Source organism: Mustela nigripes, chromosome 7 (assembly GCF_022355385.1).
Source record: "Mustela nigripes isolate SB6536 chromosome 7, MUSNIG.SB6536, whole genome shotgun sequence".
In the NCBI taxonomy this organism is placed as follows: domain Eukaryota; kingdom Metazoa; phylum Chordata; class Mammalia; order Carnivora; family Mustelidae; genus Mustela; species Mustela nigripes.
This window is the reverse complement of record NC_081563.1, coordinates 80,283,649-80,307,430: the sequence shown is the minus strand read 5'-3', so window position 1 is coordinate 80,307,430 and position 23,782 is coordinate 80,283,649. Positions and strand designations below refer to the sequence as shown.

Here is a 23,782-nt window from a genome sequence, read left to right as displayed (position 1 = left end):
CAGGCAGAGGCAGGCAGAGAGAGAGAGGGAGGCAGGCTCCCTGCTGAGCAGAGAGCCTGATGCGAGGCTCGATCCCAGGACCCTGAGATCATGACCTGAGCCGAAGGCGGAGGCTTCAACCCACTGAGCCACCCAGGCGCCCCGAGACAATATTTACTTTTAAGTGCTTGCTATTACTTGACCTTAAACTTGCTTAATTTTATACCTGTTATATGTACAAGACATTGTGGTTTATTAGATAATCAATATCTGTGAGTTAGTGACTTTTTCCAATGTCTTGCTAACATACATATGTATTTTTTTTTATTTGTTTACATTTTTCTGCTTTAGTTTCTTTATCCATAAAATTGAGTGACTTGCTTTGTTTTCTCTCACAAACTTGTGAATTAGTCTTCAAGTTTTGTTTGCTGGAGATAATGGTTTTAGTACATAGAATTAGCTTCTTATTTTGTAAAGAGGAAACAGGCTAAGTGGGATGAGTCAGTTGTCTGGGATGTTACAGCTTTTCAGTGTCACGCTGCAGCTGGAAACCAGGCCTTTCTATTCATGATAGCAGCATGTTAAGGTTGATCAGCTTATGAGTAAGTGGAGACGGAAACCTGGTCCTGAATTGTGGCTATCCCACCAGCTGTGTCTGACTTCAGAAATTTACCTTTGTCTCTGTGGTCCCTTGTTTTTCTACAAATTAATCTGCCTAAAGTTGATGCTATTTATAAGAAACCTTAAGTGCATTGATGAATAATTTGCTTGTTGAAAAATTTAGTATATCTTCAGGGAAATCATTCAGTTGGCATATATGCCTTTAAAAAAATGTTTCGTGGGGTGCCTGGGTGGCTCAGTGGGTTGAGACCTCTGCCTTCGGCTCCGGTCATGATCCCAGGGTCCTGGGAATGGAGTCCCAAATCCTGCTCTCTGCTCAGCGGGGGCCCTGCTTCCTACCCCCCGACCCCTCCCCTACTCTGCCTGCCTCTCTGACTACTTGTGATCTCTCTGTCAAATAAGTAAATAGAATCTTAAAAAAAAAAAGTTTCGTTAGAACCAATACTTTTTTTTCTTTTTCTTCTGGTAAAGTCATTTTTGGGAGCTGCTGAACCTCAGAGATACTCTTATAGGATCTTCACCAAGATGTCATTGGTAACCTATGGTGATGATTTTTATTGGTGATTAACTCTTTTATATCCTAATGTATTTAAAAATAATATGTTCAGTGAAGATGTATAATGAGGGTTGAGGAATAATTTTATCTACTGTTTGAATTGGTCTAGTTGGTTTGACTTGATTAAGCTTGTTTGTACTAATACGGAAAATGAAGTGGTTATTAGATTTCCAAAAGCTTTTTTAGTTCTGACATTCTCTGGAGGGTAACATTAGTTGCAGAGATTCGGGGGGTAAAATTTATCTGAATATTTTTTTGTTTGATTTTTGTTTTGTTTTCTTATCCTTGCTAGTACATCAAGGACTTTCTTGAACGAAAAGGTACTAGAGGGTGGGCAACAAAAGAAGAATTTATAGGTGGGATTATAAATTGAACAAATGTAATGATTTATAGGTATGGAGAATAGCCTCAGCCATGGAATTTCTTCCTTTTTGCTTTCGGGATAAGAAATGGTAAGAATAATAAAGATGCTGGTAATAGGTGACACACATTTCTTACTATGTGCATGGCACTTTTCTTAGCAATTTAGAATTTTTAGCTCTGAATCCCACAGCAGCTCTCTGAGGCACTATAATTCCTGGTTTAAATATGAGAAAAGGCCCGGTAAAGTTAAGTAACTTTATAACAACTTAGCAAGGGATTGAGCTAGGATTTGTACCCACTGAGTCTCGGTCTGGACCATGTGATATATGACTTAATTTGTTGAGTTACTGAATGAATATTTTGAGAACTGAATTGGTAATACTACTTACATTCCACTTTTGCTAGAATGGTGAAAACTCTGGGCAGTAGGCTTTGATGCATGGGAGATGCCAGTTAATTCAGTAAATGTGTACTGAACACCTCGTTTGTCCCAGACATCTGGAAGTGAATGAAACAGACAAGGTTCCTGCCCTCAAGGTGCAGCATGCTCAAGGGGGAAATCTGACAGTCATCAAGTAAACAGATAGGGTAATTTCAAATTGTTATCAGTAATACGAAGAAAATTCCCTGGTCTGGTAGATTGCAGGGATGGAGTTCCACCAAGCTTAGTGTCCTAGAGATTTCATGGGGCTGGATACGGTCCCCCAAACATTTTTCCCTAATTAGTCCACATCTGCTGAATTTAAGGAGCGTGTTAAACAAGAAAAATGAATTCACTGTGCAAATCTTCAGAGCTGTTGTTTATATTCTTTTGAGCTGGTAATTGGGAGTATGTTCTATTATTGAAGAAATAGAGCCAGAGAGAAATAATATTTTAAAAATATCAAAAAGCTATGAAAATGAGGGTGGCCACCAGCCACTGTGCATGCCAGGCTGGTGGAGTGGTTCCTGGCTGTTGTCCTTAGTGCATTGTTGGCAATTCTGTGTTTGTTTGAAAAGTTAGGACTACCATGTGTCAGTATATGTGTTGTCTTCTGCCATTTTTTGTAGGTCTAGAGTAGGATCCTCAACTCATACATTACTTTAAAGGAGTTCTGCTATCATACTTTATTGTAATAATGATTTTTATGTTGAGTACTTCTATGTGCCAGACTTACTTGTAAAGAGGAGGAACTTTTTTAAAGGAGTTAAGTCCTTGTTAAACCCAGGTTGGTCTGATAGCAGAGTTCATGTGATCTTAACCTTTTAACTAGATTGGTTTTCATAGTTCACTTCACACTGAAGAATATGCAAGAGTTTGCAAAACTGAACTTCAGGGAGCCTCCTTAATTTCATCCTGTAGGCCAGTAAATTGTCCAGTTTTTCCAGTTCCAAATTTCTGCAGTAATTTGATTTCAGAGAGCAAGTAGTAGAAGGGACAGTGCTTTTACACCTATGTGTAGACAGAGGTAATGTGTTCTCTCAGCCTGTTTTCTATTTAAGTCATTGAATAAGAATTGGTTTAGGAAAATTGTAGATTAACTTGTAAATACTTTTTTGCATTTCCTTTTTATTGGATTTAGTGTCTGTTTGTATTATATTGTATTTATAGCCTTTAATTTGATACTTTATACTATTATGCCAGCCACATTTTTTAATTGTAGCAAAAAGAAAGTAAGTAAATGCTGGAGACTTAGTATAAAACAAACCATGTGAAATATCCTACTTTTTTATGTTGATTATATGTTGAAGATACTGAAGTGATAATGTTTTGGATCTGTGAGGTTAAAAATATTAATTTTACCTTTTACCATGTTTAGTGAGCTTCCTAGGAAATTTTAAATTATATGTGTGACTTGCATTTGTGGTTGACATTATATTTCTATTAAGCAGTGCTAGTATGTGCAATCAATAACATCAAATGGATTCTATACTATAAGAATTTACCAAGAATTGACCAAACCTGGTGTATCTAAATGTGCTTTGTTTTTTTTCTTCTGAAGACTAAAACTGTCCTAATTATACAGTTATTGTAATAAAAGTGATTACTTAAATACTGGGACCTGTATTGCTTGGGCTTAAGAAAAATCTGTTGCTTGGATAACAGTAGATTTATAAGACTCTTGTGATGTCCCCTCCCCCCACCCTGGGGTACAGCTGTTTTGAGGAAGGTATAATTTAGAGCTTTCATTAGTATAATGGATGGAAGAAACAAGCTATTGAAAATAACTAATGTGATGCCAGTAATACTGGTCATAACAGAACTTCAGTGAGTCAGACTTTTTATGGGAGAGCATAAACCACACTGGTTCTTGTTTTAAGGTATTTTTCTATAGTTAAGAAAAAATTTGAGGGATGGGTAGGAGGCAAGAAAAAAATTGAAACAAAATTGAAAAAATGATGTCTATTTTTGCATTTTTTTATATATTGGTGAACTTTATTTTTGGCTTTAGTGCAAGTTCATATTAAGAAACTGAGTAATTTTACCTTTTCTTATATAAAAATAAAAATTATTAAGCTTCATAGGAGTGAAGTCTGTTAATAGCCCTACAGTGAGTCTGCTCATAGTAAGTTTGAGCACTTTACCTGTCTACTATTGTATTATTCTGAAGGAGGTGTAGGATTAATTGGGGTCTCTGTAAACTGAACTATAAATGATTTTATGGGTGTTAAGTTTTTAAAACATAAGATATCAGTATCAAGGTCATGTAGTTAAATGTGGTCAGAAGTTTTAAAATGTCTGCTTTGTTAGTAGTATTTGATTCATTATGTGAGGTCCCTATCTGGTCTGGGCATCTCTTAGCAGTAGGCGCTTTATTGGTGGACTGTCTCCAGCAGGAAAGAGGGTGTGCTAAAGCAGGATAGCCTTAACACTTTGTAACCTACCTCCCAATTTTGTTCATTGGCAACACAGCCCAGGAGGAAGTGGATCAGTGATAATATTCTTTAAGTTAGGCTTTTGGAGGTGTTATTCAGCTAGGGTTTTACTTAAATATTAAAGTCTTAACATATTTTAATATGAATTTTACAGATCCTTCTGCTGAGGAATTGAGAAAGCTAATGATGTTGCATGGAGGGCAATACCATGTATATTATTCCAGATCCAAAACAACACACATTATTGCCACAAATCTTCCAAATGCCAAAATTAAAGAATTAAAGGGGGAAAAAGTAATTCGGCCAGAATGGATTGTGGAAAGGTAAGTTTAATTTTTAATTAATAAGTTTTAAAAATTGGAATACTTTTTATATTATAAACACTTACCTCACATTTCCTCTTCAGGGTGAATAAAAACGTCTTAAATAACATTGTTGTTACTCTTTCACCTCACATTGATGATTTAGGTAACCTAGTGCTTACAGCCTCAGCTGCCGGAAATTAGGGGAGATGACTCGGGTAAGCAGCAGGAAGCAGTGATGGAAAGGGTTGGGCTAAGCATAGTGTTCATTCAGTTAATGTTTGTACATCACACCTCTCTGATGGGCTGCGTACTTGGGAAATATCATTGAAACAAACATAGAACCATTCCCTACCTCTTGGAGCTTATGTTCCATTGAAGAAAACATAATAAAAAAATATTCTTAGCATATGAGTAAATTATATGTTAAAAGTTAATAAATGCTAAGGGGAAAAAAGGTCAGGGTATTGTGGACCTGGTGTACTGGGAGAGGGGACAGAGAGGAAGAGCAGTTTGCAGTATTATTAATAATCTGTTTTTTAGTTGTTACATTATGGTTCTTCTATTCTTCTATTGTTGGTTTGGAATTGATACTGTAAATCAGTGGCCATTCATACTAATTCCCTAAATTTATTTTTTATTTATTTTTTTTTTTAAAGATTTTATTTTTATTTATTCAACAGAGAGAGAGATCACAAGTAGGCAGAGAGAGAGAGGAGGAAGCAGGCTCCCTGCTGAGCAGAGAGCCCGATGTGGGACTCGATCCCAGGACCCTGAGATCATGACCCGAGCCGAAGGCAGCGGCCCAACCCACTGAGCCACCCAGGCGCCCCTAATTCCCTAAATTTAAATATGTCATCTGAACCTTGGTGATGAGCCATAACTTAAGTGGTTTATATTTTGAAGTGATATATAATATGTCTGAGTGTTTGCTAGATTTATGAAAATTAAAGGTGAAAATATTAAGATCCTCATTTGTAAAAAGGCTTAATATTGAGATGCTATGATTAGGTGATAACTAGAAATAATTTGTGCAAACTGTCTAGCACAATGCCTGACCATTTGTTAGAGGCATGATATATAAGAAGTTCCTTTGTTATTTTTATTCTATAAACATTATCAGGTATTGGAAAATAAAATCCAAAATATCCGAAGTAGAGTTTTAAAAAGTGAATTTGGCTTCCAGGAAACCAAATGTATCTTATAGAGTAACGGTTTTTTAAACCTTGGGGGATTAAGTTGATGGCCTAGCCATGGAACATCTTACTGATTCTTTTTGCTGTTTCCGCATGACCTGTCCCTTCGTTACATAGGATCATTGAACATGGCTTTCAGCTTAAGTTAGTACATTCCAGAGTTGAGCTGTGTGGTGTTATGTACAGATAGTCCTATCGTCATGCTAGGGCTAGAATTGGATCTGAGGATATTAGTCTTACTTTGGAGAGAATGGGAGAGATCCACAGATACTAGGAAAGTGGGCTGAAAAAGGTGCGGGGTAGAACTTGATTTGCTTAGAAAAAAGTTCATTACAGCTTTTTTTTTTTTTTTAAATATCTGTTCTTTCTTCTTTCCCTGAATACAATTAGAGAAAGAATACAATCAAGCAATTTTTGGCAGTTAAAAGTTTTAAAGTTCACTTGAACGGATTTTATTTCAGTTTGAAGTTGGGCTTAATGATTTATATTTAAATAACTGATTATTTGGCCTGTTTGCTTCATTTTATATATGAAAAGGCAGAGTTAATAAGGCTAATTCACCCACGAATAGCAGGATTCAGAGTCCAGATTTTTCTGACTCCTGTTTAAGTCTGCTCTTTGCCATTTAATTAAGCTTATTATAAATGAATATGCCCATGTGGAAATGGATCAGCCTGGGCATATGTCTTAATATATAACATAAATGCCCGGTGTCTATATGTCCTAACATGGAATCCTTTTGGGCAATCACAGTACTGTTTTCTTTCATACTCTTATCCCAGTCTTGTTCATCTCTTCTTAGTAGTGTTTATATGAAATTTTTAACATTAAAATTTTAAACATTATTTTAATTATTTAATGGATGGTACATGACATCTTTTCTTTGTTTTCCCATTTTTAGTTTGAGCAGTTTAAAAAGAAGCTCCCACTTCTAAGTGTATGGGGTGATAACTTTGCTTTGATTAGATTTCTCTGATATCTGTGTACATGCCATTAAACCTTAGTTAATGCAGGCATGATTATAGAGCTACTAATTCTAAGAGGCAGGGGGGGTCCTTTAATGGAGAAGCCTGTGTGCATTGTAGGTAGATTATTTTACTGAAACCTTTGGCTGCAAATTTTACACTTTTATACAGTATATTGTAAATTAAGGATTGTCAAATTTTTGTCATAATCTTCTTCAGACAATTTAATGTTGGCATTTGAAGGTTAGAATAGTTCGTGAGAAGGTGCTGTGATTCACCGCACTGCCTCCTCAAGCCTGACAATGCCATGGAGCACAGTTTGAAAACACTGTCCTAAGTTATTAAAGGCTGATTTTGTTTTTGTTGTTCTTCCTTTTGTGTTGAGTTTTTTGTAGCAGGGGACCCTGCCTCCTATGGGTAGGTTCCCACATGAATCTACTGGCAGTGAGAGATGATGATTGTTGCAGGTCATGCCAGCTCATCAGGGTCTCCTGTGGCTGTGACTGGTTGGTTCCCAGTCAGATCTGCTTTTTCTTTTTAAGCTCCTAAACTAAAAGAGTTAGCACATTTGTTAGGTACTTAGGATACTATGAAGAGCTTATACTTCATATGGGCTAAAACGTTGTTTCTAAGTATGTTTAATATTCATATTAGAGTGCTTATTCAACCACTTAAATAAAGTTAATTGTGATTTCATGTCACGATTGTTTTCATTTCTCTGTGGTTTTGTATCTTGCCTCAATTTAGTCTTCATGGAAAATGTTTATGACTCTAGTTTCAGGTATAGATTTGGCCTTTTTAAAATATTTTTAAAAATTTGGTGTCATGTTTTTCTCTCTAAAATTATTTTTAGAGAGTTTTTCTAAAATTATTTTTACTTGGCTAACTAGCCAAGAGACACATCTCATCCCCAGTGACTTTTAGATAGTATTGTATCAAAAAACAGTCTTGGTCATCAGGTGCTTAAGAATGAATAGTTTACTCTTAGTAATTGTAAATAAGAAAACATTCTGTACCCTGTAGGAGAAAGGGCAAGAGGTTGTATACATATTTTCATAGCTGTTTATTTCCCTTCCTGAGATCATAGTGTGGAAACTAGGAATCCTCATCCATTTTAGTTACTCTAGTTTGATACTTCATGTGTGAAATGAGATTTGAGAGTCTTGATGATTCTTTATGAATTGTTTGAGGGGGAATTGTGTTAAATATCAAAGTCATGATGATTAAAATATGTAAACTCTGCATGCAGTTTTGTCATTCTACCCTATTGTTATTTCTTTTCCCCTCATATAAGGTTGTTGGCTACTAACTTTTTAAAGTTCAGATGTGTGTCCTTTCATGGATAGAATGTCTTATTCTCAAGTGTTTAAGGAAGATTATGTTGCATTAGAGCCATTAAACCAGAGGGAGAAAAAATAAATGAGGAAAATAGGTGGTTCATTATTGGTGAAAAACTCCCATCATTCAGAGGTTGGTTTTTCATGAAGCTTATTTTCCCCAAGTACTGAACACTTAGTGTTACTTTTTATGTTTCAGTATCAAAGCTGGAAGACTGCTCTCCTGCATTCCCTATCAGCTGTACAGCAAGCAGTCCAGCATGCAGAAAGGTCTCAACTTTACTCCTGCGTGCAAAGCTGAGGAACCTGGACCAGGTCCAAGCAGTGTAGTCAAACAGCTCAACAACAGGGTGTAAGTTTGTCTACATCCAGGAATGCTGCAAAGCTGGGTTTTGGCAGTGGTTTCAGACCCTGCTTTGCTGATAATAGAAGCAAACACAAAAGTTGGCCATTAATCTCTGTCAAACATGTTAAAATATGTGTGTGGGTGTTTTACCTAAAAATTATTTTTATTGTGAAAGTTTCATAAATAAAATGTAAATAAGAAAGCTTTTTCCAGTCATTTTAGAGGCCCATGTTAAACTAATGGATCTTAAATTATTATAAGTAAAATTTTCCATGGATTTTCGTGAAAGTAATTATTTCCATATATGTAATTTGCTATGGAATGTTGCATTCTCAAAAAACCTACTTCTGTTTTGTGGTATATACATAATGAAAATGTTAACATTTCTAGGTGGTTTTTGAAAAATTCCAAATTCATAGCAAGTTGACATATGTAAGTATTTTTGTATCAGTAAAAATTTAGTTGGTGACTCAATGTTATGGTTAGAGTTAGCTCTAGACTTGAGTCCATGTGGCAGGTTTTCAAAAATACACTGATTAAGCTCTAATTGCAATAATCTTGGGTAAAGTGGTTTCATGATTAATTGGTGTGTTGCCCTAACGTGTATATCAGGTGGTTCATTATTGTTAGCCTACTCCTTATTAAATTGCTCGCTTTGGGAGTTGGATATATATATTTTTAAAGGCCAGGCGTCTAATTAACCTGGGGGGATCCGATGTCACTGCCTTCTGTAGTTTTTGCTATTGTCATTTGTTGTTTAGCTTGTGTTCACTTACAAGCATATTCCCGTGTTTTTCACATTACCTGACACTTTTGATTTTTTTTTTTTAGTACCATCAAGTTGCACAACAAATAATATCAAAGTCTTTCTGAATGCACGACTTCATATCTTTTTCTTACCCACACTAATAAAAATAGAAAATACATGTTTTCTTAAAATTCTTTGTGCCAGTTTTAGCAAGCTCTTACCCTGTTAGATTATACTTTTTAATACATGTATACTTTTGCCTAGTTAATATATATTACCAGTGACATATTTCCACTACAGCTATTTCATGAGCATCTATTTGTCTAGGTTGAAAAACTGCAGTACAGAAAAAATGTGTATTAGCCATGTGTTTATTGCCAATATATGCAGTTCTGTTGCATATGTTGTTAGTATACATGGAAAGAATCTTTACTATTTGTGACACAGAAAACTAGACATCAGGCTTCTCTGATTTACTTCACTTTTGTTGCTCTCTGTGATCTTTATTTTTTGTTATATTCAGTACATTTTATAAATTCCCTTGAAATTCTTTTATGTGACTTCTTATTTCCTTGCTTTCTCTTTATTTCAAGGGCCAGACATGTAACAGATTAGGTTTTCATTCCTTCCTCTTTTTTTTTTTTTCTTCTTTCCTTCTTCTTTTAATTGTTTCCTGTTGGTCATCTTTTTCCCTTTCACTGGCATGAATATTTGTAAGGATTGGACCTAATCATAGCTGGCTGTCATATTCCATGAGATGGTCAGCCAGACAGAGCCAACCCAGAAATGGGTGGTAATGTTTTGTATCTGACTCATGTGTGACTTCTCTGTGTATTAAGTGCTTTGCTGTACAGTAAGCAGTCCAATATGCAGAAAGAAAAAAAGAAAACATTGAGTCACCAACTAGATTTTTACTGATACAAAAATATTTACATATGTCAACTTGCTATGAATTTGGATTTTTTCAAAAACCACCTAGAAATGTTAACATTTTCATTATGTATATACCACAAAACAGAAGTATACCTGGCACATTTAGTTTGGTTTTTTGAGAATGCAACATTCCATAGCAAATTACACATATGGAAATAATTACTTTCAGGAAAATCCAATAATAATTGTTAATAATGTATCATGTTGGTAGTGGGATGAGGAACTTTAGTGATATTGTGGTAACCTCACCAGTTCCTCAGTGCCATGTATTAGGCAACCTTCTCTGGAGCTTGAACTGTTATTGGATTAATGGTGTGGGTGTTTCTAAGTGGAATGAATTACTGTTCTGTATTTCAGGTTTTTGTATTTGTTACTTGGTTTTTGTGAGTGAAAATGGACTTTGTCTTATTATAGGGCATAACCAAGCAGATATCTAGTGGAGTCACAGTATGAATTTAGCAGAACATTTGTCATAGGTCCTGCATTTATAAATTTGTCGTCAGGAAAGTTGGTCCAGATTGCCTTGGACCACCCTGGCATCTGAATATGCTTTTCTTAGGAAAGAAATGCCATTTCCTCTGTTAATAAGCTAGTGTCCTCATGGTTCTAGGTATATTTTTTCCTGAATTATCCATACACATTAACCTGGTTCTTAACTTTTTATCTACTCATGCAACAATTGTCCCCATTACTGGATTAGTACATATAGTGTGTTGATCTTCTGAACGAAACTAACTGGCCCTAGGATTGTAGTAGTATTGGATTTAATGTGTTGAACAGTGCCTTACATAAAACTAAAACTAGGAATAATCATTCAAATTAAGTTTCTTATCCATTTTTATGGGAGTTTTTTATATTGAGTCCCATAATTTATTGACTTTCTAGTAAATGCCAGACACTGTGCTTCAAATGGGATATTTAGAGATTACAAGTTCCATTTAATTTTTAGTGGGAAAAGTAATTGAAAATAGTTTTTATTTTTCTTCAATCTGAGATTCCATTGTATTTCTTCTTTGGGAGTGTTTGAAGTTTGGGGAGAAAAAAGCCCTAAAAGACTGTATATGTTCTAGAATTTTCCTAGTTACCTTGCTCCTTTGGTTTAGCTGATAATTATCTTTTGTTGGAAGAGAAAGAATATAAAATTTATGGCTTAATTTTTCAGAGAAATATTGAAGTGCATATCTTTAAGACCATTTACATTGAAAATGGTTTTAGCCTGAAACTCGCATTAATTGAAATTAAATCTTCTTTCCTGCTATAGAAATCACATAATTAAGAAGATTGAGACAGAAAATGAAGTCAAAGTCAATGGAATGAACAGTTGGAATGAAGAAGATGCAAATAATGATTTTAATTTTATGGAGCTGGAGCAGATCTTTCCAGGAAGGAAACAAAATGGAATTCCGCATCACAGAGACAACACTGCCATTTTTAATGGACACACTCCTAGCTCTAATGGTGCCTTAAAGACGCAGGATTGCTTGGTGCCCATGGGCCACAGTATTGCCAGCAGGCTTTCCCCAGACTTCGCTCAGGGGGAGGAGCAGGCTGAGAAGAGCAGCACTGACTTCAGAGACTGCGTTGTGCACCTGTCGCAACAAAGCACTAGAAACACAGATGCCGTGCGAAATCCACACAGAACTAATTCTTTCTCCTTATCATCTTTGCACAGTAACACTAAAGTAAATGGTGCTCACCACTCCGCTGTTCAGGGGCCTTCAAGCACAAAAAGCACTTCTTCAATACCTACTCTTAGCAAGGCAGCACCTTCAGTGCCATCCAAACCCTCAGATTGCGGTTTTATTTCAGACTTCTATTCCCGCTCAAGACTTCATCACATATCAATGTGGAAGTGTGAATTGACTGAGTTTGTCAGTGCCCTACAAAGACAAAGTAGTGGTGTCTTTCCAGGAAGGGAAAAGTTAAAAAAAATGAAAACAGGCAGGTCTGCACTTGTTGTAACTGACACAGGTAGATACTAAAATTGTTTTCTTAAGAAACAATCATGCTTGACCATTTTGTTTTTAAGCTGTCATTGGTGCTTTGATCAGTACTAAGCTCTCATGATATAAAAGTCTTTAGAAATACCAGGATATGTAAGTTACAGTAAGCCTAGCAGATTAGAGAAAGCTTTCTTACTTTATTAAAGTATTTTTTACAAATTTAGATTTAAGTTGCTAAATGAATATTTTTAAGTAATTTAAACAGTAACAAGGTCGAGATTCTGAGCATTCATTCTTTATGTAGATTTTGTCAGTTGTTGAAGTTTTGAACTGTGTAAAATATTACTTGTATTCTATTCAGTGCATAAACTCCTGTAAGAATAAATTGGTTTGGCAAGAATAACTGTTAATTCCAGAAGCTGGCATCTTAATGATTTTAAAATTATTAAATAACTGACATAATAGCTATTTTAATTATAGTGGTAAACTTGTAGTGAGAGTAAGTATTTTCACACAAAAGTAGATGGGTTAATTGTATTTTGTTTTTTAATACTTGTCTTCAGAAGCAAACAAAACTAACAATTACAGGCTATATTTCTGTGCAGTCATTATCAATTAGTATCTGCTTTGAGGTTTATGATGCTTTTTTACAGAATATATGGTTTTGTTCTGTTTTTTGGAGAGAGATCTTAGATTATTTAATACTACCCCTGAACTTAATAGCTGTGGAAACTGAGGTACAGAAGGAAGCTCATGGTTCTGTCCTAGAAAGTGACAGATCCTCTCCATGTGGGTTTTTTTGTTATGTTTTGTTGTGTTTGATGTATTCCTGAATACTTCCTGTTTCTTATGAAATATTTCTGAATAATGTTATAGGTATTAGATTATTCATACATCATCCTTTGACCTTATATGTGATGGTCATTTAATTTTGAAAGCTTCAAAGAACTATTACAAATTAGTTTAATGAATGGGAATAAAATGATATAATTTTTATAGTGTAGGAAAGCATTGAATAGATAGATGGTATATGCATTCTGTACTGTTTGAATATTTAAAGCAGTTATTTTGGGTTGTTTACATTATGTTTATATAATACTTCTATACAGCAGAATTATGATTATTAAGATTTCTTTTATAAATAATTTCTTGAGATAATACAGGGCAGAGCAAGGAAGTACCTGGCTTTGGAGTTCCATGATATAGCCTGAATCCGAACTCTGGCTCTGCCACTCCTACACTGCAGGACCATGGGCCAGTTAGTTCATCTCTCTGGGTCTCAGTTTCCTTTTCACAGTGGAGCAATAGGTAGTCCCGGTGCCTACCTCATGGGCTTCTGAGCTTAGGGAAGATAACATGAACAAAAATTCAGTGCCTCTCATGTAGTGAGAACTTGGTAAATGCTTTCACAGTCACAATTTGGTAAATGGAGTAGTCTGAAACTTTGTGGAGTAAAAATGTAAGTTTTGGGGAAACTATCATGAAGACCTACCTACACGTACTAGTTTTTTTATCAGCAGAAAAACTCCTTTATGAGATTAGAACTTTTTATAAGTTCAGGGTTCTTATTTTCAAGACTTGTGTACCTTGGACCAGGACCAGGGAAAGAGCTAAGGATGAAACCAATAAACAGGATAGCTTCTTCTTGTGGCGGGATTGGTTAAATAGCCTTGGTAAATCAAAATATGTAGCTCAGAGGAATTAGAAGACAAAGGCTTTAGGAGAAGACATTCAGCTTTATCTTCTTGAAAGTGGCATATGTGCTTCAGAGCTGATTTTTAATAGTGTTCAATGGTCTAAGGAGGAAAGTGTTTGTATGTACTTCTATATATATATAGATTTATATGTAGATTTCTGTTTTATAGAATTTTCTCGATATATCCAGGGCAACAGTGTGATGGCGTGAGGGCTCAAATCAGACGCCTTAGGGTTGATGACCAGCTCAACCTCTTACTGGCTGCATAACACAGTTATTAACATAACATAATATTAGTCTGTAAAATGGGCATAATAAGATTACTTATCTCAGCATTGTTAGAATTTAAATACACATTAACCTCTTATAATAGTGCATAATACCTACCACTCAATAACGGTAGCAATTTTTATTTATTTATTTTTTTAAATCAAGGAATGTTTGTAGACTGCATGGAATACATCATCAATATTATTATTTAAAGTTCCTTAGCTCCATGTAACCAAATATTTGAAAACACCTTATACATTTCAATTAAATCTTCAGCACACAGAAATAACTCTAAGATAAACATTTAGACATACTTTGGATTAAAGATTTAATTATTAGAATATAGGTTATCAAAACATGGAATCCTCATAATTGATCTCAAATTATGCTTGGAAACTAAATGTGTATCTCTGGATTACTTTTAGAGCAAAAGAAACTGAAATTTGACGTCTGTTGAGGTGTGATAGAAATGGTCTGTAATAGATTCTGTTTTTTTTTTTTTTTTTTGAGACTTCATTCTTATAGGCACTTAAAAATACAGTTTCTAAAATTAAATAGACCTGATTTTTTTAAATATTAAAAATTAGTTTGTGGTTTGAATGTTCTCTTTTTCCTTCTAGGAAATATGTCAGTATTGAGTTCACCCAGGCATCAGAGCTGTATAATGCATGTTGATATGGATTGCTTCTTTGTATCAGTGGGTATACGAAATAGACCAGATCTCAAAGGTCTGTATTTTTGTTTATATTTTAAGAAAATTGATAATATTGTTATATGTTCTAAAGGATCTGAAAATCTTGAGAAATAATTTATCGTAATTTTCCTTGGCAAAATAAATACCTGCTTCCAAATTTTCTGGACTCTATTATAAAAAAAAAACGAAGGGAAATTAGAAATGCTGTTTTCTCTCCCAAGAGGTCAGGTCTTTAGGGAAGAATACTCCTCTTCACCTGAAGGGTCTGTCATCTAAGACTAATATAGACTGGTATTGGGCATTTTCCATATTTTTATATGTTTACTATTACTTTGGTACTAAATGGAAATTTTATGGTAGCCTGTGTTTGCAGCTTGGGTCATGCTTTCTCTCTCTTGAGTAAATAACTTGACTAACTCTCCTGTTGCTAGTGTATATTTCAGCCTTTTGGTTGGAGAACAGTTTTGCATTATTGAATTGTTGATAAGACATGCTGTTGTCTTTGTTTGAATGGACTTTCTTCAGGTATTTGTGAGCTAGGCAGTACTTTTAATTATTCTGGGGTTTTTAGTAGTTCTCTCTGTGCTTGAAAGTTGTTAACTAGTAGCATTTTCTTCTGAGAGTCTGTCCTTTAAGGAGAGCACAGGAGCTGCTGGGTTATTACTGGGGCTTTATTTTTGTCATGAATAGCTACTGCTTAGGCTCTGAAACGAGTATATAATGTTAAAGAATTGGGTTTATAGCCTGAAGAGTAACTCTGATGCATAATTTTTATTCTGACAACAAAAACATTCATTAACATATATATGCATTATCCGTACTATTGCTTTAAAAGTTAACAGTTATCGGGGTGCCTGGGTGGCTCAGTGGGTTAAAGCCTCTGCCTTTGGTGCAGGTCATGATCCCAGGGTCCTGGTATCGAGCTCCGCATCAGGCTGTCCTGGTATCAAGCCCTGCATCAGACTCTACTTGGCAGGAGCCTGCTTCCCCAGCTATCTCTCTGCCTGCCTCTCTGCCTACTTGTGATCTCTGTCAAATAAATCTTAAAAATAAAAAAGTTAACAATTCTCTTGTAGTGCACACAAAAGGAAAGGATATCTGAAAGAATTTAAACTAAACCAAAAACTGAGGGACTGTATTCTCACATTTGATCTTATAGTAGGTCAGATTGTAGTCCCTTTGCATATATATTTGTTTCTCTTGCTGTAAAATTGAAAGATTTAGAGGTTACCTTTTCTGATATGAGAAATATAAAACATCTAGATATAGGTCCCCCCCCCCCCCCCAATTCAAATCTAGGATCAGAGTTGACTTGTTTTCTACTGCAAGAAACAAAAAACAAACAATGGGAAGCAAAGGGATAGCATTGCTTTTAAGTTGAATAAATGTATCAAAGTTGTCAAATGATTTAATTTAGGGGAGTGTTGAGAAACTTAGATGATCTTTGTATGGTAATTGATAACTTTAAAGATACTATCTCCTTTATGGATTAATGCATCAAGAAAGCTAAAGAAAAAATTGTATTTTTTAAATCTTGTGAAGAACTTTCCATGTTGTCAGTGTTGTTAACATTCCCGTACTTAGATTTAGAAATAATTCTTTTCTTTTCCTCACAGGAAAACCAGTGGCTGTTACAAGTAACAGAGGCACAGGAAGGGCACCTCTACGTCCTGGTGCTAACCCCCAGTTGGAGTGGCAGTATTACCAGAATAAAATCCTTAAAGGCAAAGCAGGTACAAATGAGCTCTCTTTGAAGTCACAGTGCTCCTGTTGAAGACTCTGGATTTTACTGCTGGTATTCTTGTTACAGAAATGAAAGAGTTGAAATAATTAGCTTTTTCATTCAAGGGTTTTAAAGGTGTCAGTGACATCTTACAACAAAATCTCTAATCTCTATGCAATACAAAGGCCTGGTTCATAGCCCTGCTTTGTTGAGTTAGATGATGATATTTTCCTGGGACAGAGTGAAGAATGTTTTATAAAGGTGTGATTGTTTTGCTTTGTATACGTTTAGACTGAGGATGAAAAAAAAATCCTGGACATCATTTTGTGGAAGCCTCTAGACCGGAGAGGTAATTACTAGTTGTTTGGTCACTGATCACAGTAGATACTAAAGTTCCTGTTGCTAAAGATTTATGTGAATCAGTGGAATAAAAAAACAATAGGACTTTATTTATTGGAATAAGAAGATAAATACCAGAAATCATTCCCTATGTCTTTGCTGAACCTGCTTTAACATTTTCTTGCCTTGCTGGCTTTTGAATTTTTGCTATTAATAAATAAAAATTGTAACTTAGACTATTCACATTATTACTAAGATTTTTACAACTCTTTTTTTCCCCCTCAATAAATTACCTGAGAAATATTTTTGTAGAAATTAAATTCTTTGTCACTGATTAGTTTTCTCATGGATGTCTGCAAAGCCAAAAAATTTTTAAATTAGTTTTCCAGAAAAATATTAATTAGAAAGTAGTCAGAAATTAGATATACAGTGGAATGGACAGCAAGCAGTTAAATTTCATCCCAATTATTTCAGGTTCCTAGTTTTCAGTTATGAAAACTTGGGATTATTTTAGAAATGATCTCATTGAAGTTAAGGCAAAAGGAAAGCCACTGGACATTTCTGAGAACCTTTTTTTGGGATTACAGTCTCTTTGTGATTATCTGTTTATATGGTATGAGTACAGAACATTAATGATAGATATGTCTTTATGCTTCATGTGTATCTGTTTTCCAGATTTCCTAAAGCCTTTCTTGGGTTCTAAGTCTTTTATTAAGATTTTTTAAGATTCGAGTATTTTCTGTGTCTTGAGTAGGTCTTGGGGTAGTCAGTATTGAGCTCGTTAACATTCAGGTGTATTGTGGTATGTGACAGTATGGGTGGTTTCTGAACTATTGGTTGTATGGTTTTGTTGTAGGTTGGTTTTTCTTTTTGTATTTTCTGTGTGAGATTAAAAAGTTGAGACCTTAAGTTCTGGAAAATAAGTAAGTAGCTTAAGGAAATGCATAATACTTGTTAACTATTGGGCACTCTGTAAAAAACTCTCTGAAGGAATGTTAAAAGAAGGAAAAATACCTTGGACATAGCATTTGGTAACATCAGTCAGTTACCCAGCACTCAGTTCCTCCAGCAGGTAGAATCTTGCGTTTGCCACACACGTCTGTAGTTTCGGCAGTCTCCGTCAAGAAGTTTGGCTTTGGTAAGCGCACATGCCTTACAAGTAGCAGAGATCAAGTCCTCTTACATCTTTCCTTCCTTCATAGGTGATCTGACCATAGGCAATTTATTAATAGAATACGGTTATTGGTTACTTAGTTATCTTCATCAGTTTAGCCACTGAATTTTCATAACATTGTAATGACCTTTTATAATTCACATCTCCTCCACCTCTAAATGTGGGTGGTAAGTTAGAAGATAAATATTAGGAAAAATACTGAAAATTCACTTGCCATTGAAAACTGTCAAAAAGAAATGTTTCTGTCACTAGAAAAGGTGAATATGATAACTTTGCATTTTATATTCTTTTTTTAAACTCGGTATCATTCACTTTTATTTCCTAAGCCTTTGACCCATTAGGAGCTTACCAAAATATTTATAACATAAAATGACCAGGTTGTCCTTTATTATAAAGTTTGGTTGCCACTAACCTTGTACTTAGAACTTGTTTTTTCAAAGACTTTGTTCTTCTTTCCTTATTATTTCCTGATCTTTCTTTCTCTGGGTACTTATCAGTCAGACACCAAATTTTAAAATATCGAGGATCAATTTAGGAATTAAACCTTTGGCTTCTGCACACTGGCTTTTAAAAAAATTCAGTTCTGATGTTTTGGCTTGTATGTCTGGGCAAAGTATTAGAACAGATAGCATCTTCAGCCCTTTATAGGTAGAAACTTTAGTTTCTTATTCGTCATATTCAAAAACTCTTTGTCTAAACGGACCAGCGTAACCAGGGCTCTCCATCCATGACTTCCTTTGGAAGCTGCTTCCTGAGCCATACTCACAGTGACACTTCTCATTGATAGCCCCATTATTTGGAATCCATTTATACTCAAGATTTTGTGGTTGGGGCCTTTACCTCTTCCTGGATTCCAGGATACAGATGTTTTCTTATCCCTTCGACAACTTCAGTGTTCGTTCTAAAGAACAACAGTTTTTAAAATCATGTTAGTTATAGATTTATTCTCAGCGATTTCTTTTTCACAGACTTGGGTCCTGGCTTCTGATTTCTCCAACCGTTCCTCCACATTCTTCATGTGCCCGTCTAGTTTGTCAAGTTTTGATGAGCAGTTCTCTACTTTGCCCTCCAGTGAGGACAGTGTGTCCCTGAATTTCCCTGAGTCTCCCTTGAAGCAACTCACTGCGCTCGTGGAGGGATCCACGCACTCTGCTGCACTGTGGAAAAGGTCAGCCAGCCCAGTGAAGAGAAAACATGAAGTGGTGCTTCTCAGGCAGGGCGTTGGGAGCCCAGGGACCACAGACTGTTCTCACCTCAAGCATGATTTTTTTCTGTAATTTTCAAGACAAGTATCGTAGATTATTTGACTGGACTTTCAAATATAAGTCCCCTAGCTCCCCAACTTTTAAGGCCCAAGGTCATGGTTATACCTGTGAAAGGCAGCTGGTTGTGGCTCTTCAAGCTTCAACTCTTTTTGTTGTTGTTTGGGTTAGTAGCAACCTCTCTTGAACTGTGATACTGACAATCCTGAAAGTCTTGCAGATCTTCAGCTTAGAATAATGGGCTAGGAAAGCAGATATTTAGCCTTCTAAGATGTTTCAGGGAAACAGGGAAGTCTGCTCTGCATTCTGTTTTTATTTGTCATGGTATAGCATATGTTTATCATAATATATCTGGAACCATGGCTCAGATTATATACTCTGCTGTTTTAATTTTTGAGGCAAGTGGGATTTGAGTGCATTAAGATATCCTTACAGTTTGGTTTGCATTTATGCTTTGTGTGTATGGGTGCCGGAATCCAAAAATACTTATGTGAGTTGCAGAATTGGGTAAAAGACATTGACAATTTCTGGAGTCAAACCAGGAAGGGCTATTTTAGCCCACAAAGCTAGACACTTTGCCATGTGTTTCTGGTGGTACTTTAACTTGGCTGATTTCTCATGGAATGTTATGTCTCTGAAATAAGCAGAAAAGAAGTACTTGGTTTGTTGCTTATATGTTGTCCTAATGTACTCAAAATAGGTTTGTCTAGAATTAATTGAAATGGTTTATCTTGCCTTATTTTACTAACTAATGGCATTTTTTGTTCATAGTATTAGAAGTATGAGTGAGATTGTGTTTTAAGAATATATGTTTTTAGAGTATATTCTTGGAACGTAGTAATATCTCAAGAGATCAGGAACTGAAGTTGTGTTATAATCTTTCTCAATTGCTGGTGAAGTTAGAGATGGTAATAAAAGTAAAGTGGCATGTAGTTAGCGCTCTCTAGATACATGCTTTTATAATCTTGTGTGAAGCTATATATTTAGCTTGGATACTAAGAAATACTAGTGAGTGGTACTACTTAGGCTTGAGTCGTTTTCTGTAGAGCAGTTGGTATTCTGATCACACTTGAATGTTTTTAATTCAACATGTGTTCTTAAACCATTAAGTAGAATTTACTGTGAGGGGGGGCGTATTATGAAGCTCTTTTACCTGATGTGTGTTCAAAAGAAAATTCTTTAATTTAGGATGAATCCTCTTGATGATATGTGACCTACTGAATTGTTTGATCGAATGACTTGTAGGAAGTTGGCGTTTGTTGTTTGTGGTATTAAATAGGTTTCAGTTTTGCAGATACTTTATTTAGGAAACAGCAAAGAACATTCAGAGAAATGTGTATTTTCCATTAACTGTTTCCCATTTCAGGGAGCTGTATAATCCTTTCGAGAATATAGGAGGGAATTCATCATCCTGATAACTTTTCATCTTTTTTCATCTCAAGAGACTGTTAAAGGGATAGTTTATATATATCTTTTGATACATTTTGTAAAAAACAACAACAACAGACCAAACATTTACTAATATGCAACACTTTGAATTTATTGTGTTTTTGTCTGACTGCTGGTGAAGTTTACAATGGAAGTAACCCATGTTAGAGCTATAGGTTTTATTTTATTTATTTATTTTTAAAAGATTTTATTTATTTTTTTGACACAGAGAGAGATCACAAGTAGGCCTAGAGAGGCAGGCAGAGAGAAAGGGAGAAGCAGGCTCCCTGCTGAGCAGAGAGCCCGACGTGGGGCTCGATCCCAGCACCCTGAGATCATGACTTGAGCTGAAGGCAGAGACTTAACCCACTGAGCCACCCAGGTGCCCCTAGGTTTTCTATTATTGAGTAAGACCAGTACCAATGGATGTAACTATATTTGGAATTTATTAAGCATTTGTATATGGAAGGAATGGAAAATACAATTCTTGAATGAAAGTGAAGAAAAACAAGTTTTTAATGTATAATCATTAAATTTTATATTTTTAAAGCAGAAATACCAGATTCATCGTTGTGGGAGAACCAAGATTCTGCACAAGCAAATGGGATTGATTCTGTTTTATCAAAGGCTGAAATTGCCTCTTGTAGTTATGAAGCCAGGTATGTGGAAATTAAATGTGTTGTAATCCTAATAAATAGTTACTTAATCATTTTTACAGACTCTTTTGAAGTGGATTCATATGTGCCAGTCAGGCCTGTGTTACACACGTTTTATGGGAAGAAATATTTCAGGGCTTCATCCCTTCAGTTCTTTTTTCCTTTCACAAATGCTAGATGACTTTAAGTAAATACTGTAGTTTCCTGAGGAATCAGTACATCCAACAGTGGAAATCAAAAGAAATTGGACATTGTCGTTTGTCTTTTTTAAAGATTTTATTTACTTTTTTGAGAGAGAGAGACACAGACAGAGCACAGGCAGGAGGAGGGGCAGGGAAGAGAGGGAGATGCAGACTCGCCACTGAGCAGGGAGCCTGAGGTGGGGCCTGGTCCCAGAACTTCGGGATCATGACCTGAGCAGAAGACAGATGCTTAACAGAGCCACCCAGAAGCCCTGTGGACATTGTCTTTTTAAAACCATTATCTTTTTGAAGTATGAGATTAAAATTAGATATTTTAAAAAGTTTTTTAAAGAATTTGTTTATTCATTTAAGAGAGTGTGGATGAGGAGAGGGGCAGAGCAGGAGGGAGAAGAAGGGAAAGAATCCCAAGCAGACTCCCAAGCAGACTCCCATGCTGAGTGCAGAGCCCAGCATGGGGCTCGATCCCATCACCCTGAGATCATGACATGAGCCAAAATCAAGAGTTGAACACTCAAGTCAACCACCAGGGTGCCCCCAAAGAATTAGATTTTTTTTTTTTTGACAGACAGAGATCACAAGTAGGCAGAAAGGCAGGCAGAGAGAGAGGAAGGGAAGCAGGCTCCCTGCTGAGGAGAGAGCCCGACATGGGACTCGATCCCAGGACTCGGAGATCATGACCTGAGCCGAAGGCAGCAGCTTAACCCACTGAGCCACCCAGGCGCCCCTAGATATTGTTTTAATGGAAGAGGGCCTTAACGTTCTTCTGTCTAATCATTCTTTCTTATAGCTAAGAAAAATCCCTTGTAATTTAAAACTCCTCTAACACTTAGAATTTTCTTCACAATAATGTTAAAACTTGATCACCTAGGGATGCCTGGGTGGCTCAGTTGGTTGGGCTGCTTCTCTTGCTGCCTCTGTCTGCCTCTCTGCCTGCTTGTGTGTACTCTCTCTATCTCTGGCAAATAAATAAAATCTTAAAAAAAAAAAAACCACCAAAAAAAATTGATCACCTATTAAATTACAAGTAAATAATTCTGTATTGGTATATCCAATAATCTCCTTACTTAAAATTATAGAGTGTTGTCAACTCATTAGTACCAACTTTGTAGATCTATATCTTACCATAAGCTTAACTCTCAGTACAATGGGCTGTTTCAGTACAAGAAGAAACAGACATATGTATGTGTTCTTCATACTTAAAGAATCATTTAAAAATAATCAATTCTAATAGTTGTAAAACTAGAGGGAGTAGTAATGAGTTGATTATTTTTTTAAAAAAGATTATTTATTTATTTATTTATTTGTCAGAGAGAGAGAAAGTGAGCACAAGCAGGTAGAGTAGCAAACAGAGTGGGAGGGAGAAGCATGCTCCTCGCTGAGCAGGGAGACCGATGTGGGGCTCAATCCCAGGATCCTGGGATCATGACCTGAACTGAAGGCAGCTGCTTCACTAACTGAGCCACTCAGGTGTTCCTGAATTAATTAATTTAAAAGAACAATCTTTATGGTTTTTCTTTCCTGATAACTGAGCCACTCAGGTGTTCCTGAATTAATTAATTTAAAAGAACAATCTTTATGGTTTTTCTTTCCTGATAACTGAATGGATGTTTTTACCTTTATAACATATTGTTGGCAAGTGTTAAAGTATTTAATAATAAACAGAGTCCTCTACCAGTTTTATATTTCAGTCTTTTCTATTTATGGCTTTGTCTTTCATACTTTTCTTATTGAGATATAATTGACATATAACATTAGTTTCAGGTGTACAGCATAATGATTTGATATATGTAATATCTTTCAGTCCTGATTAAAAGTTCAAGGAAGTTCAAGGGATTGTTCAAGGAAGTCTAATAGGAACAAAAAATATTTCAGATCATCTAACTGAAATAGTTTTAAAATATTGCCAGTTATTTTATTAAAAAGATACTTAAGAAAACTTTATAATCAGACATTTTATAATTATAAAATATTTAAATTACTTTCCATTTATGACATGTGGAACTTTTACTCCTAGACTGACTTTGTCTTTCTTATTGACAAAATTACGTTTTAACCTTTTTCATTGCTTGTTGGTAATGTAGCCCAAGAATTGAAAACTTTAATAAAAATGATAAGACAAATACCAGATGCATTCTGGATTTTTTCTTTTTATTAGCCCAGGCAGTTCAGAGCTGATTTTGTGTTGAGCTCAG

The 23,782-nt window shown here is 35.5% G+C and overlaps 1 protein-coding gene across 9 annotated transcripts in view; it reads left to right on the top strand.

Annotated features, from left to right (window-relative positions):
- Positions 1-23,782, top strand: part of REV1 (REV1 DNA directed polymerase) — a 94,948-nt gene that overhangs the window by 44,142 nt on the left and 27,024 nt on the right. For 7 of the 9 annotated variants that reach the window (XR_009405418.1, XM_059406253.1, XM_059406255.1 and 4 more), the window contains 6 exons: positions 4,530-4,698; positions 8,375-8,527; positions 11,464-12,173; positions 14,732-14,839; positions 16,422-16,538; positions 21,282-21,390. Coding sequence is in view for 7 of the 9 variants with exons in the window: in XM_059406253.1 (XP_059262236.1) it covers positions 4,530-4,698; positions 8,375-8,527; positions 11,464-12,173; positions 14,732-14,839; positions 16,422-16,538; positions 21,282-21,390 (1,366 nt within the window). In the remaining 2 variants the exon portion in view is untranslated. Of the gene's footprint in view, positions 1-4,529; positions 4,699-8,374; positions 8,528-11,463; positions 12,174-14,731; positions 14,840-16,421; positions 16,539-19,044; positions 19,210-21,281; positions 21,391-23,782 lie in introns of those variants that run through there. The other 2 variants (XM_059406254.1, XM_059406259.1) reach the window with 2 other exon arrangements.